Here is a 15,198-nt window from a genome sequence, read left to right as displayed (position 1 = left end):
GGCTGGGATATGGCCCATATATCAGGGCGCATCGTGAAATAACACAAGCAAGATAAGGTCAGTAATAGCTGCCACTTGCACCTACAACACACATTTGATCTTGCACCTATTGAGAGCCCGTGAAAATGATAAGAGAGACACTCAGGGGACGCCACGAGAGCTGATATGAAGGATAGCTTTCGTGGATCCATAGCGTATGGACACGCGCAGATTCATGTTGGGCGTGTCAAGAGTCGGTCGAGACCCTGGATCTCAAAAGATCTTGGAACGGGCAGGTCTGCCGAACGAGCTTTGCTCCTGCTTGCCGCTTACCGCCTGCCGCGCCGCGTCGGCAGGTCCGTTATCCGTAGTGGCGCCTTTTGCATCTCATCTCAGCTAGGTAGAAGACGCGACTGACCTTGAAAGTGAGATGAGCGTGAGCTGAGATGAGTAGGGTTTTGGAGTCTCGTCAAAGCTCTCGACCTTTCTCTATCCCCCTTGACTTTTCTTGCCTCCATCTCGTTTCCTGTGACTTTTGTGTCTTGCTTTTTCCGCAGAGTCGTCGTCGTCACTGTATCTATTCATTTTCCCCACGTTTCGTTGCCTTTATAGCCGTTTTCGCTCAGCGTGCTCGGATACAGACGGGAGGGTTCGATTATATCATTAGAGAGCCGCGTGTTCGTCACCCTTGGCTTTTTGCTTGGTCTGCGAGACTACTTGCGACATTTTTTGGACACCACTTTGACTGGACTTTGAGCGGACTTGAGGAATTCGGACGTGCGATACTGCTCAGACTTGGACCCTTTGCCACCGCTATCCAAGCTCGAGCGATTTCAAGGATACACGCTTCGCGAGCGACAACGAGAAACTACAAGTCGCAAGAAGCAACAGGCGAGAGATCCAGAAACACCACCATGTCACCGTCATCATCATCATCACCCCTGCACTCGACAATTCTCGTAAGCTCCCTTGGCCTCTTTCTTCACTCCTCTCCACTAACGCTCCTCACAGCCCCTCCTCCTCCCCTTCTCGATATCCCTCACCCTCTACCTCAGCATCAGCTACCTCATCCTCCCCTTCTGGCGCTCTCAACAACAAAACCTCCCCATCGATACAGTCTCCGATCTCGCGCGACGGGCAAAAAACAACGTCAAGATGGGAGTCTGGAAGATAGCGAAAAGGTTTAGAAAGGAAGAGCATTGGGATGAGGAGGAGGGAGAGGAAGACGAAGAGTCAGGGATGCTGAATTATGAGGAGGACAGGGGGAGGTTGTGGAGGGGGACTGTGGTTGCGCCTAGGGAGAGTGAGGATGATGGGCATGGGAGATGAAATCAGAGTTGAATAGGGAAACAGAGGGTATAAAGAGTAGGGTATACACCAGGCCTACAAGGGGTACAGATGGGGAGCGTGCTGTTGCACGCCCAAGCTTACGCACGGCGATGCATCGCCGCTCCAAGGCTTCAATGAAGCGAACAATGGCTGAGAAGTCCTCGGGCGAGTAATTGTCGAGCTCACGAGCTCGTTTCCCAGAGTGCGGTATAGTCATTTCGACGAGTGGCTCAGGGCATCACAGGGTCTGATACCAAGCCATTAGATAAGGCTGCATCCAAGGATGGTATACCAGCCTCACTCAGCTGTCGCAGCTACCTACAAGAGCCTCAATGTGCTCGTACTGCCTCCGAAGATGCGAATCTGACAGGAGGTTGAGAAGAGGCTGGTCATCACCTTGAAGACATCTACATAACATTTCTGCAATATCGCAATGCACTTGTCTCGTAGCTTAATACCTGTATCTCCTACTGCATAGTACATACCGCAGATAGGCAAGCCCGGATAATGACATCAGCCAACAATTCATCATCACTCACCTCCTCGCGGAAGATCAACAGAAACAGGCGAGTTGCACCATTGAACGCAAGAGGTAGATCAACAAGAAAGGGGTCTCACCGGACCTGATGATCGTTCGAATCAACTGCTGTACAAGGAGACTTTTGCGCTGATCGAAGAGTCGAAAAGTCTATTCGAGACCAGACCCTGGGAGAGATCTACCAAGCCCGGTTTTGCCGACACCGCCGCCGCCGCCGCCGACGCCAGCAAACAGGCCAGCCAGGCGATGCAAGTCTGTATATCGTCTCTTGTGCTCACCGACCGTTCTGCCTTCTCGTTCACGTCGCTGCACGCGACGGAAAAGCAGAGTTGAGGAGAAAGAGTGCAATTGGTCTGCAAAAGATACGATTGGAGGGAAGTTTATCTTAGTTCGTATACTCTTTTCGTCTCGTTTATGCCTTTGCCACATGCATGTGTCTATCATGACATGTGCTTGTCGTGTGCCTTTTTGTGATCTTCCAGAAGGATTCCAACGGAATTGACACAGATACCATGACGTGACTGTCTGCAGCAAGCCATACCACTTTTGGCTGGTGCTTGGTGTTTCTGTCTCCTTATCATGAGATTGACAGCCAATGCAATTGTGGTGCCTGTATGTACAAAGCTGCTGTCTTTCGAGATGTAAGGTGGGAATATGATCGATTTGGTCATATACTGTTTATGGAAGCAAGATCCGGTGCCGAAGGGAAACAGACGCTCGGACGCGCGTGTTTGTTGGTGGTCTCGACGTGGCGCCCCCATAACATGATCGACCGTTGGAGCTTCCCCCATCGTCTTTTTTTGCCCGCTCGGGTTCACCGTGATGGTTTTGCATGGGGTAGGCAGCCGGTCATGGCCCAGAGAGGCGTAGCAAACGGATATTCCGGACGTGAAGGGTAGGGGTTTTGTTGTTTCGATTGATCTTTCTTTTCTTCTTCTCTTATCCCTCCCACTATACCTATCCCTTGCTTCACTGTTTGTTTTGCCTTATACCTGACCACGACACGGCCTTCACACTCACAATCATTCCTATCACTCGCCCAAACATGATCAGTACTATTCCCGAGGGTCACGATGACCACGACTACCAGACCGCCTACAAAGGCAAGAGGCGACGCATCTCCAAGGTGTCGATGAGCCTAGGCCACGCCGCCGCCGAAGACGTGCGAAGCGAAATCTCGTCGAGCATCCGCAAAGAATTGTCACGACGACGAAGCAGTGTCATTGCTCCCGAAGCACAGCTCAAACGACGACCCACAGAGACTGCCAACATCCTCTCCGCCGAGACCACCGAATCTGCTGCATCCAAGACATTGAACAACTTTGACCTTTTCGAACACATCTTGATGCAATTGCCTTGGTCCGGCGATGAGGCTGCTATGCAACGAGACAGCATCCGCACTATCATGACAACATCAAGGACGTGCCGCAGCTTCAAAGGCATGATCGATGCATCTGCTCGCCTGCAGAAGCGTTTGTTCCTGGCACGCGACTCGGAGCAAAAGCGACCCTGTTTTTGTGGTCATCAAGAAGAGGAGCGCACCTGCGGCGCAGAGACAAACCCCTTCATCACACCAACACTCAAGAAACACATCCTGCACAATTCTTTCTCCTGCGACCAACGACGACAGAAGCAACAAGCCGCAAAACAAGCTCGCGCCGACCAACAATCCCTCTCCCGCCACCTCGAAACCACCAATCAATCCCCAGACGACTACTTCAGCCACCCAGTCCTCTTCCGCGATCTCCAAGACCGCCAAAAGAAGCACATGCTCGCCTTCAAAATCTCCGAAAACGATCCTTTCTACCTCCTCGGCGAACGCTCTGCGCCCGACGCAAGCTGGCGCAACATGTACTTTTCGAACCCAGCACCAACGCGTATTGAGCTGTACTATTGGAGTTACCTGATCCGTTGCGAGTCACAAGATGGAAAGCCATTGACGGCGGGCTTTGTGTGGGATACCATTCATGAGACGCTTGAGGTCGCGAGACAGCGCAAAGCTCCGGGATATCAGTATGAGGGCGATGAGCCGTTGCTTGTGCTGCTGGGCTCGTGGGAGAAAGAGGGGGATCACAGGCATGTTTATGACTGGTTGAACCAGAGGCATGAAGCTTGCAGCAGTCCGGATTGTCGATACGCAAAGGTTTGAGCCATCAGGCTTTACCATCGATTATCTGCACCCACGTCTTTTTCCTGGTTGGCTGAGGTTGTATCAAAGTCGCCACTTCTGCCCCTGATGCATTGGAGAGATTTTCTGTTCTCGTCGAGCGTTCTAGCGTTGTTTGCAGTTTTGCCTAATGATTGCGTTGCATCTTGTCTAGAGTATAGACCTATATTACATTCGAATAGATGAGTCTTCAGACCACTTATCCATCTTGACCCGCTTGTGCAGCTGCCAGCAGACCGCAGAACGCGCGTCCGACTTGTGACATTATAATTCTAGACTCCTCGGTCAAGCACGAAGCATGCCGCGAGTGACATGGTGACACCGAATCAAATGACCTGGTGTTCTTCGCTTGGACAAAGCAATCGTGACCTCCCGACTCGCATGCACCCAACCGTGGTGAACCATTTTGCCGCGTGCATATGCAGAAGAACGACATGTCTACATCTTCTGCACATGCGTCCATTCTCCCTCCCAACCTTCCATCTCTTCCATCTCTGTTTCGCATACACCCAACCGAAGTCCGATGTTTTGTCTTCGGCAGAGAGAGAGGGGAAATCACACGTGGGTGATTGAACCGACCATGCGACTCAGTCATTCAGCTGCTGCACGCCTCCAGCTGGAAGAGCCTCGACCGCTTCCAAGATGTGGAAAAGACTACTCCGTAGCGGAGCCGCAAGACAAGCACACCTGGTACACCATTTCCCGTCTGCGTACAAGCGAATAGAGCTGAATGAGGCTCTTATCCTTTCCACACTTGACTCGATCTGAGATCGGGGCTTGATTGAAAGCTGAAATCTAGACAGGGCCAAGCCTATCTCGGTTCTCTGTTCAGCCAGTCCTCAGCCAAAAACGGCATCTCCGAACACTTTCGGCAACGGCGTCGTCCAGGTACAACGGTCAAACTTCAATCTTGCACCTCTTCCCCTTTCCACCACACCCTCTTCCATGCAAGGTGCATACATGGCTGCCCTTCTACGATCTGGTGGTTATACCGTGAATTATGATTGACTGGCCCACACTCTGTTTGTGGCGCTTTTCGAGGTAGGTACTCCGCTTATGACCGAGCAGCTGAGTGTGTACATGGTCGACGGCCCAGCAGTTCTGAGACCTGTGTGCAAACCGCCCGTTTCCACCGGTGGGATCAATACACTTTGTGTGAGTGATGGGCGATTTACAAAACGCACACGTTGTCCCTGGATATTTTCCTTGTAGGTTGGCTTTTTCATCACTCTCGCTTTGCCTGTTTCCTTGGGCATCTTCATTCATTCGTTTCGATATCAGTCTTTCTTTCTTTCATCACAAGAGAATGCCTTCTCCAAGGCTTGCTGGGCCTACCACCCTTTTGGTCGCTCTGCTTCCCTTGACGGTCTCCGCTGTTTCGTACAACTACACACTGCAAGATACGTATGCTGGCACCAACTTCTACGACGGCTTCAACTTCTTCACCGACCCGGACCCGACTCATGGTTTCGTTCAATACGTAGACAAGCCCACAGCCATCAGCAGCGGTATCCTTGGCTATGGTGCAGGCAACACTGCCAAGTGGGGTGTAGATGACAGCACAGTGCTCTACACCAATTCTTCCATCGGCCGTCAATCAGTACGCCTCGAAGGCAACGTCAACTACAACCACGGTCTCTTCCTTGCAGATATCAAACACATGCCCGGATCCATCTGCGGAGTATGGCCTGCCTTCTGGACTCTCGGTGACTCCAATTGGCCCGCTCACGGCGAGCTCGATATCATCGAAGGCGTCAACACCTTCACCACCAACCAAATCGCCGCCCACACTGCCCCAAACTGCACAATGAAGTTTCAAAACCAGACTGGTTGGGTCAATGGAAACGATTGCGCTGTCAGCACCGGAGGAGCAGCTGGTTGCGCTACGGGTACCAATGACCAAACCGGCTATGGCGACGGCTTCAATGCCAACGGCGGCGGTGTATATGCAATGCAGTGGACCTCCGAATTCATGAAAGTGTGGTTCTTCCCTCGCAACGCCATCCCTGCCTCCATCTCCTCTGGCTCCCCTTCGCCAGCCCTTGACTTTGGCACTCCCGTCGGCAATTTCGATGGTTCAAGCTGCGATATTGACTCTCACTTTATCAACCATCGCATGATCTTCGACACTACGTTCTGTGGCGATTGGGCGGGAAGTGTGTATTCTGCTACCTCTTGTCCTATGGCTGGTGATGGTGGGAATGGGTGTGTTGCGTATGTGGCTGGCAATCCTGGTGCTTTCAAGGAGGCTTATTGGGAAGTCAACTACATCAAGGTGTTTTCGGAGACTGTTATTGCGGATCCGGTTACCTCGAGTTCGAGTTCGATAAGGAGTTCGACTTCGTCTACATCCTCGTCGTCGAGCCTGTCAACCTCGTCTTCCAGCAGTGTTCGCCCCTCGACGACATCTTCTTCGTCGGTTCTCTCTCGCTCGAGTTCAACATCGTCATCGACTTCGGTGATTTTGAGCACTAGCCGCTCAAGCTCTTCATCCTCTTCTCTCAGACCTTCGACTAGCACGACCAGCACCACCAGCAGCAAACCTACTACGAGTTCATCGAGCAGCAAGCTCACCGCCAGCTCGTCAAGCACAAAGCCGACTACAACTTCCACAAGCACAAAGCCCACCACAAGCACAAAGCCGACTACAAGCTCGTCAAGCACCAAACCCACAACATCATCGACAAAACCCGTTTCTTCTTCCTCGTCCACCAAGCCCACGACTAGCTCGAAGCCCACGACATTCAGCAAACCTACAACCTCTTCGTCATCGTCACGCAAAATCAGCACGAGCAGTTCGAGCGTCAAGCCCTCAGTGGCGATAAGCTCAAAGCGGGCCGAAGTCTCAAAGCCAGCGACTTCCGCAACTTCTTCCTCGAAGAAGGTTACGTCCTCGAGTAGCAGCAGCAAAAAAGTGACTTCGACCAGTTCTTCAAAGAAAGTGACTTCCACAAGCTCTTCTTCAAAGAAGAGTTCGACGGCGAGCTTGGTCAAGAAAGCTACCTCGAGCAGTAGCAGCAAGAAAGTTAGCTCGACAAGCTCCTCGAAGAAGATCACCACCACCAGCTCGTCCAAGAAGGTCGCTTCAACGAGTTCATCGAAGAGAGCTACTTCAACCAACAGCACCAAAAAGCCAAGCTCCACTTTGAAGACCAGCACTACCAAACGCAGTTCTTCCTCGAGCAGCACCAAGAAACCAATTTCTACCACATCGACGAGAAAAGCATGAGGAGATGCCACAAGCAAAAGCACATTTACGACATTTTTCTTCTTTGACGACCATAGACTATTCATTCTCATTAATTAGCTTCCCTTCTCACTTTCTATACTTTACATATTTTGCTTCTGTCTATACATTTTTGGATCTCATCAATCTTTTGTATATGCCTCGGACTTATTACTATATACATCCATTTCGATCATCTATTTTTCGTTTACACTTTGGCCTCTTTCGCAAGTTTAAATAGACTTCCTACATTCGAACATCGCTTTGTGGTTCTTGAGATTGAATAACTTCTTAGTAGTCAGTATGGAAAAAAAAGGGCTAATTGTGATCATTTCTGTCGCTTCTCGCCATCTTAATGTATTCCGTCTCCCGCGGCTGACAGGACAATATCAGGGTGCGAAGCAATGTAAGTAAGTTCAGTTTCGGTAGATCGTCGTTCAGTCAATCCATACCCGGTTGGAGAGAAAATCTTCGTGGGCCTCCTCCTCAGATTAGAACTGATTTGTCTTGGCCTGAGCTTTAACATACTATATGGCTATATTGATAGATAAACGGACTGGTGGAATCCTTTCCGGGGTCACTATACACTATACCCATTATCAAGATGATAGCTATTGCACTTGTTCGCAACGTGCCGGTTGAGCTTGGCTAAATGTCGAAGGTGGTACTTAGGACCAGTAAGGGGAAGGCGCTCAAGGATATAGCTTAACATGACAGTGATGACAGGCTCAGTCGCTTGACAGGGGTTGATTTTTTTACTTCCCAAGAGCCTCTCTAATGTTCTCTAAGATAGAGATGCATAACCGCAATATCGCAGCCACTGTTCCCTCGGCCCAACGGGTGGAGGGCAACGATAGATACCGAGGCTTTGAGGGAGACACTAGAATTTAGCCAAGAGGAAATAAGCACCACCACTCAAAAGCTTGGTAAGAAAGCTTAATCCATGCTGAAAACTCCTCTCGGTATTTGTGTGTCTGATTTCGGCTCTTGTATACTTTCTACTCTGCTTGTTAATCTATGCTTCTCGTGGTTAGCAACCTGTATATCCAGGAGATGGATTCATCCAAGCTGCGCTTAAACTGCTTGAGACACACAGCGATTAGCTTAACCAAGGTTTGACGCTAGAACTGCAGCACAACATGACCAGCAGATCATGTGAACTATGGAATTTGGAAAACTGTGAAGATAGATCGACAACGGACTGTAGGTATATAAACGCCTTGAGAATTCCACGTAAGGTCAACATATCATCTCATCACCCATCAGCTACTTTTCTCCTCACACGATCATGCATTTCACCGACCTCCTTCTCATCGGCGCCTCTGTGCTCAGCACGGCTACCGGTTCCCCCCTCGCTGCTCGCACAAGCACTGCATCCAAAAAATGCTCCAGCTACAGTAATCACCTTCTCCCTTCTGCTGCCTCTCCCTCAATAACTGACTTCAATCACTCCAGCCATCATTGACACGAGAGGCACCGGCGAGCAACAAGGCCCCTCCGCCGGCTTCCTGACCATGAACCGCAACATTCTCTCCCAAGTCCCCGGCGGCGTCGTCTACAACACCGTCTACCCAGCCGACTACTCCCAAAACTCTGCTTCGGGGACGCAAGACATCATCAACAAGATCAAGACAACTCTGAGCAGTAATCCCAATGAATGCTTTATCCTAGAGGGATACTCGCAGGGTGCTGCTGCGACTGTTAATGCTCTGGTACAGTTGACTGCAGCGGAAAATACTGCTGTAAAGGGCGTGTTTCTCATTGGCGACCCACTGCATAAAGCAGGGTTGAGCTGTAATGTAGACAGCAATGGTGGCATCACCACTCGCAACGACAATGGTATTTCCGAATACTACGGCAGCAACAGTATTCCCTCTGGCTTTGTATCCAGATCCCTGGACGTTTGTGCTCCTGTGAGTCTTTTTTTTTCGTCTGGTGGCGGCGACGAGAGGAATCATGACTGACGTTTTTTTCTGATCACAGGGCGATGGTGTGTGCACTAATAATGGTGCAGGCATTGATGAGGAACATCTTTCTTACCCCAATGATGCTAATGTGCAGAATATGGGTACTAAGTTTGTGGTTGATCAGCTCACTGGGGTTACTTACACTCATCAGTGAGGGGGCTGAGTGATGTATGTTTCCATAGAGCAAATCATTCTTGTATTCCAGTCGATTCATGAATCTATACAAAGACGAGTCTTGTTGGTGCTATCTAGCTTCAGGTGTTTTCGATTGTGGAATCACAAGTTTGAGATCGAGTTTACGCATTCAAGCTGTTGTATCATCTCCAGCTGACTGCAATTCGTCCTCGCTATGCTTGTGAGAGGTACGCCTGACGATTAGTTTGTGGATTCCGTAGATGTCCAGTCCTGTCCGGATCCATAATGTGTTCACTGGCTGACTCAGTTCTGAGCCAAGCCATGTCTACTGAGTCCCACCATTGCCCGCTAACATCTCGTTCCTCTGCTCTGATCAAGCGATCATATGGGAGATGGGTGAATAAGGAAGCGTTACATTGATTTCTATCAAGGTCATGGAGGTGGCCACGATGAATACGTAGCTTCCCAATACTTTCTCCCAATGCCTGTCCCATCAATACCTTTTGGAACGATACCAGTGCGGAATTGCAAATCCTGCCTATCAATCTTCCAAGCCTCAAGAACACGCATCGAAGGCTCATAAACGCCATCCTCGTACACACTCAACGATAACATACATCCCCCATCGTTGCGAAAACAAAGGTTAAGGCCATGTGGCTGGTACCTCTCAAGAAAATGTGATTTCAAAACCGCACTTTTCAGCCTCGGCATCCTCTGAACCGCAGATCCAAGACTTTCGATTAAGTCTTCGATGTAGCGTGTAGATGGACTGTCATCTCTGCCATCATCATCCGCATATCTCTGCATGTCTACGAAACAGTCTTGGAGTTTCCAGGCGCATTCTAGATGCAGGGTTTCCAGGTATGGCCAATGCAACTCGTCGCTCAGCAGTGCCGGTGTGCCATCCAGACAAAAGAGCTCGGAGAAGATTGCTTCATCCTTGATGTGCAAGGATGTCAAACGTGTCGAGATGTCGCGGAAAGCAATGCACAGAGTATCCAGCGTGTGAAAAGTCGGCTCGTGGAGTGGACCATCGCAGCCGTAGGAATGCCAGGGCCAATCGCCGACGAACTCGACGTGTTGGATGCTTAGAGGTAGCTGGGCCAGAGCAGCTGCAGTTCTATCCCGGACTTGCATGCGCAGGACATGACTTGCATATGAGATTCCATACTCACCATCGAGTTTTATCCTTCGCAGTGCACCACAAGCTGATGCGATCTGGACGACTGTAGGCAACAACACCCCATTCTCAGGGTTGTTGCGACAACCGTCTTCGTCGACACCAGGTCCAGGGATCATGCCGGGAAGGTAGATTCTGGGAAAGTTCAGAGATGTCACACACTTTGCTTTGGGCAAGTGAGTGTCAGGCAAGAGTTCCGCACTGTAAGGTGGTACCAGCGTGTCGAATTCAGTTTCGACCCGCATACTCTCTGGCTCGTGGCGGCCACAATGATCCGGGCAGTTGGGATCATCGATGTCGCAGTCATTGACGTATGCTATCTCTGCTTGCAGAGCAATGTCCAGAGCAACGCCGTGGTCCGTCCACTTGGAGAGGTGATCGAATAAACTGCGTATACCTTCCGTGAAGGCTCTGTTGTTCTCACGGCGCCACGCGCTATCCCAATTGGTTTCATGAGCACCATCATATCGTATCGGATCTATCCAGTAGAGCACGGCCACTCTGTATAAGATGCGTTGAATGTATGTGCGTCTTGCTCGTCGCCAGCGCTGTGGGCCGGTAGTGATCTCGGCGAGTCTGGCGAGACTCAAACCTCGCTTTTCGAGTCGCTCTACGTGTCGGTCTTCCTCTCGCTCTGGGGATTCGATCGTCACGATTGTCACGTCAGAGGGACTCAAAACAATCACAGAAGCGTATATTTGTCTCTCAAAAGCGGCCTGCCAGGATTTGTTGACCAGTGTGTACGGTGTTAGTTTATGATCATCCTCTTCGACCAGATGTTGGGCGATGAGGGACAAAATCTCTTGCGGTAGGTAGGGGGACATGAGCTTAGTGTGAACGTTCGGGTCCGTTGTGGTTGATTTAGTGCTTTGAGAATCTGATCGATGCGTCCAACGTCGTGAGCAGGGGAAGAGTTTGGCTAGCGAAGGGGGTGATGGCCTTATACTTACGGACCATCTTCGGATCTGGGATAGGGCATTAATCTAAAGTCGAGCAGCCAGAGCAAGTATTCGTTCCATCTTCTTCGACTTTTATAGAGTGATCGAAACAATCAAGAAAGGAATAAACATAGTCATACAAAAATGATCAACGCCTAATGCGTTGTTACATATCATACTCATACAGGTAATTGACCAAGCGCTTTACAAGAACGAACTACCAATCAAGGTTTAGCCATCACATCAACATATCTTCCTCCCCTCTTCTTGGACTTGGCAGTACCCCCCTTTCTCGGCCCAGGCGCACCGAGCAAATCATCGATACTACTCGCGTTGCTCATACTCGTTGCAGGACGGCTGGGAGGCGCGGATGCAGGCGGTCCTCCAGCCATACCGCCCATTGGTGGGGGTGCAGAGGCAGATGGGAAGCCAGTCTGTGGTGTAGCGGGTGAGGCAGCCATTGATGGTGGGCCAGAGGGTGGACCACTTGCAGGTGTCATGGCGCGAGAGGGTGGACCAGACATCTGTGGGCCAGCTGGAGGCCCAGCAGCACCACTGGCGCTTCTACTCGGTCCCTTGGGTGGCGGAGGTGTAGCAGCAGATGGGGAGGCAGCTTCAGCGCCTCCCTTCTTGTTGACCCACTTCTTGAGATCGGGATCATAGTAGAACGAACTCTGCTCACCAAGTTTGGCTCTGATGGGTCCCGGTTGAGCATTGGGGTCTTTTTTGCCGAACCAGCCGCCAAACCAGCCTTTCTTGTCTCCAACTGCGCCTGTCTTTTCATCGCGCTTTGCGTCTTCTTCTGCAGCTTTACGGAAAGCCTCGTCTGCTGCTTTGTCGTCCGCTGACTTCTTCAGAGCGGCAGCACGACGAATGATCTCGTCATCATCCTCGTCGTCCATGAAGTTCTTCTTCTTTGGCTGTTCTTGGAGCTGTTCATCGCCGCCTTCCGGATCGGGTTCCGGCTCATATGGTTGATAGCTGGATGTGGGGGGCTCGTAGCCCGACTGGCCATTCGGGGGCTCGTAAGATGAGGGCGGGTCGTACGAAAGAGGGGCGTAGGAAGCTGTTCGTGGCTCATCGGGAATTTGGGGCTCATCTGAAGGTGGCTCATACGAAGACGGAGGCTCGTAGGAAGATTCAGGATCATACGACGGTGGCTCATAAGATGACGGAGGCTCATATCCGAAGCTCGTCATTTCTTCAGGATGAGCCGTGGGTGTGTATCCAGAGGACTGAGGCTCTTGCACAGGAGTAGGCTCGGAAGGCTCATACGTCGATGCTGTGTGAGGTTCATACGAAGGCTGTTCAGTCTCCGTCTCAGCACCGTTGTCTCCGTAGATCGGTGAGAGTGGAGTGTATGAATTAGGCTGATAGGGAGATTGCCTCGAACTGTCAAATTGATACCCATATGTTGGTCTACCTTGATCAAGACTTGATCGAGGCTCAGAGCCGTAACCAGATTGAACAGACTCGCGTCTCGAAGGAGGTTGACTGTATTGCACACGGTAGTCCGAGACAGCGCGGGACGCTTCTGGTCGAGGAACACCCAGTGATGACTGTGCTTGTTGGTTCTCTCCAGCCTGTTGCGGCAAGTACGCTCCAAACGGCGTGCTACTAGCACGCTGAACTGGCGGAGGTGCGGCTGACGTCGGAGACACAAGGCTGCTGTAGCCCGTACCAGGTCTTTCTTGTTCGTAGGAACGAGATGACTCCATTGAACCTCTGCTTGGTGCATATGCACTTGAGCTGCCTGGAGCATAACGTGCAGCAGAGGCACCACCAAGTTGCGTAGGAGGTGCGTATCGGTTCGATGCTCCGGCGCCGGATGCAGACGGCATACTACCACCCAACGACATCGCTCCATACAAGTCTGTTGTGGAAGCTGTTCTGCTGATTGTAGGTGTCTCACCAGTGATACCGCCGAAGGGCCCTGCAGGAGCGCCTTCACCACCAGTCGGACCGTGTGACTTTGACTCGTTGTCATCGTCACCAGCAACAAAGGTGTTGAAGCGCTTCCACATACTGCCAGATACCTTGTCCATAGACGGTTTCGGGATCCAGCCTCCAGAGGCGCTGGCTTGAGGTGCTTGCGAAAGGCACCTGTGCAAGTCATCTACACTGCTCAACAGTGCAGGGCTGTAGTATGGCGAAAGGCGGGTAGACGCCTTGAAGGAAGCCATAATCGCATCACAGTACGCCAAGGCTTCACTACGCAGGCCATGCTCTGTGAGTATCTGAGCATGTTGGTATTTGGATGCTTGGAGGTGGTGAAGAGTAGGTGAAGTCCCAGGGGTGGGTGCGAGAGACACACAAAGCTCGTAGACCTCGGTAAGAAGGATTGCATCCAAGTCGGAAAGCTCTTGAGACTGGTTCTTGTGGTCGGCGCCGAGCAGCACAAAGTCAGACTTCTCATCGTCAGCACCACCAAGATGAGCAGAAGCTTTGGCGAAGAGGTAGCAAGTGTGCGCTGCCTCGCTACGACCATAACTGGAGAGAAGTTTGCCCAGAGCCGAGATTGCTTGAACATCGTTGTTACTTCTGTTGCTGATAATGAGACACAATGTTTCACGCCACTGATCAAGACCCTCGAGAGGATTCTTCGCACTTGGTCCTGACTTGCTGATCATCTGGAAGCCAGCACGCGCAGATGGCGGAACCAGCTCGTCGATACTCTCTTCCCAGTTGCCGGCAAAGACTTCGTACAGAGCTGCTAGTGATTGAGAGTTTTCTCCAGCATCCTTGACTTGAGACCTGACATACTCTTGGACGACCTGCTTCCAGATCTCGGGACCAGCAACCGATGCGATGAGCAACGCATGCGACCACAGCTTTTGTTCAGTTGCATACCAAACGGCCTTCTCACGATCACCCGAGAGAAGATGTCTGCGAATCTGCGCCATAGCCTTCGCATTGACAGGCTCAGTAGATGGTCCGGATGATTTTTCATCAGCGATGTCTTCAGCAAGTTCTTCTGATTGTGTGAAGTTAGGTAAAAGAATCTTTCGAGCAGCATCCTCTGCAGAAGCATTGCCGTCGATCTTATTGTCGTGCTCAAGTAAGAGTTTAACCATCTTCCAAAGGACGACCTTTTCTTCGACGCGCTTCTTTGCTTGCACAGGCATGTCGAACTCATGAAGATTACCTTCGTTGGCCTTCTCAAGGTCCTCAATCTTGCCAGTGATCCATATAAGAACTTCTTTCTTCTTGGACTTGCCCTTGTTCAAGGGTCCGGGGAATTTGGCATCACGCTCCGCCAAGGGGTAAGTCACCTTCGTATCATGGATAGTAATCTCGCCGGGTGTACATTTGATAGTCGGGATTGCATGACCGGCAGCGTAGAAAGGGGCTTGCTTAGGGAAAGTGCTTACTAAAGAGCCACTCGGGCCCCACTTGAACACAGGACAACCCTTGTATCTCTCCAACGGATCTTGAGCTCGTTCATCTTGAGGAACAGTAAAGCTGAGATCCGAAGAAAACTGCTGTCGTGCAGGAGGTAGAGCAGCTCTCACATCTTGACGTTGTAGCAGTGTCGGGGAGCTAATGTTACCAGCAGCAGAAGTGGGTCTGTCGATCTGGGTCATGGCTCTCAGTGGTCCCTTCATAACAGTTCCAGGGGATTGAGTCTTGGATCTTCTTGGTGGTGAGAAGGTGTCGCTTGGAGCAGGCGCGTTAGCGTTAGCATATGGATGAGAGACACGTGACTCTGGAGAAGAAGTCATGGGTGCATATGAATTGT

At 51.0% G+C, this 15,198-nt stretch overlaps 6 protein-coding genes across 6 annotated transcripts; 4 read left to right on the top strand and 2 right to left on the bottom strand.

Moving 5' to 3' along the window:
- Positions 1–893: 893 nt before the first annotated feature.
- Positions 894–1,308, top strand: M436DRAFT_67971 (uncharacterized protein; the record flags this gene model as incomplete). Its single annotated transcript, XM_013567383.1, has 2 exons — positions 894–938; positions 991–1,308. The coding sequence occupies 2 exons, from the start codon at positions 894–896 to the stop codon at positions 1,306–1,308; spliced, it is 363 nt and encodes a 120-aa protein (XP_013422837.1).
- Positions 1,309–2,873: 1,565 nt separating this feature from the next.
- M436DRAFT_57893 (uncharacterized protein) lies at positions 2,874–3,995 on the top strand (the record flags this gene model as incomplete). The annotated part of the gene is made up of 1 exon (XM_013567351.1): positions 2,874–3,995. A coding segment is annotated over one exon (1,122 nt), but the record flags the coding sequence as incomplete, so codon positions are not given.
- Positions 3,996–5,367: 1,372 nt separating this feature from the next.
- Positions 5,368–6,300, top strand: M436DRAFT_25020 (uncharacterized protein; the record flags this gene model as incomplete). The annotated part of the gene is made up of 1 exon (XM_013567344.1): positions 5,368–6,300. A coding segment is annotated over one exon (933 nt), but the record flags the coding sequence as incomplete, so codon positions are not given.
- A 2,227-nt stretch (positions 6,301–8,527) lies between these two features.
- Positions 8,528–9,360, top strand: M436DRAFT_76758 (A cutinase-like protein from cryptococcus Sp; the record flags this gene model as incomplete). Its single annotated transcript, XM_013567409.1, has 3 exons — positions 8,528–8,636; positions 8,695–9,152; positions 9,223–9,360. The coding sequence occupies 3 exons, from the start codon at positions 8,528–8,530 to the stop codon at positions 9,358–9,360; spliced, it is 705 nt and encodes a 234-aa protein (XP_013422863.1).
- Positions 9,361–9,773: 413 nt separating this feature from the next.
- Positions 9,774–11,345, bottom strand: M436DRAFT_57929 (uncharacterized protein; the record flags this gene model as incomplete). The annotated part of the gene is made up of 2 exons (XM_013567354.1): positions 9,774–10,775; positions 10,872–11,345. The coding sequence occupies 2 exons, from the start codon at positions 11,343–11,345 to the stop codon at positions 9,774–9,776; spliced, it is 1,476 nt and encodes a 491-aa protein (XP_013422808.1).
- A 1,985-nt stretch (positions 11,346–13,330) lies between these two features.
- M436DRAFT_24939 (uncharacterized protein) lies at positions 13,331–15,043 on the bottom strand (the record flags this gene model as incomplete). Its single annotated transcript, XM_013567343.1, has 1 exon — positions 13,331–15,043. A coding segment is annotated over one exon (1,713 nt), but the record flags the coding sequence as incomplete, so codon positions are not given.
- Between the last annotated feature and the right edge of the window lie 155 nt (positions 15,044–15,198).

Source organism: Aureobasidium namibiae (genome assembly GCF_000721765.1).
Source record: "Aureobasidium namibiae CBS 147.97 unplaced genomic scaffold scaffold_26, whole genome shotgun sequence".
Classification (NCBI taxonomy): domain Eukaryota; kingdom Fungi; phylum Ascomycota; class Dothideomycetes; order Dothideales; family Saccotheciaceae; genus Aureobasidium; species Aureobasidium namibiae.
The sequence above is the reverse complement of the archived record's forward strand: the minus strand, read 5'-3'. Positions and strand labels throughout refer to the sequence as shown.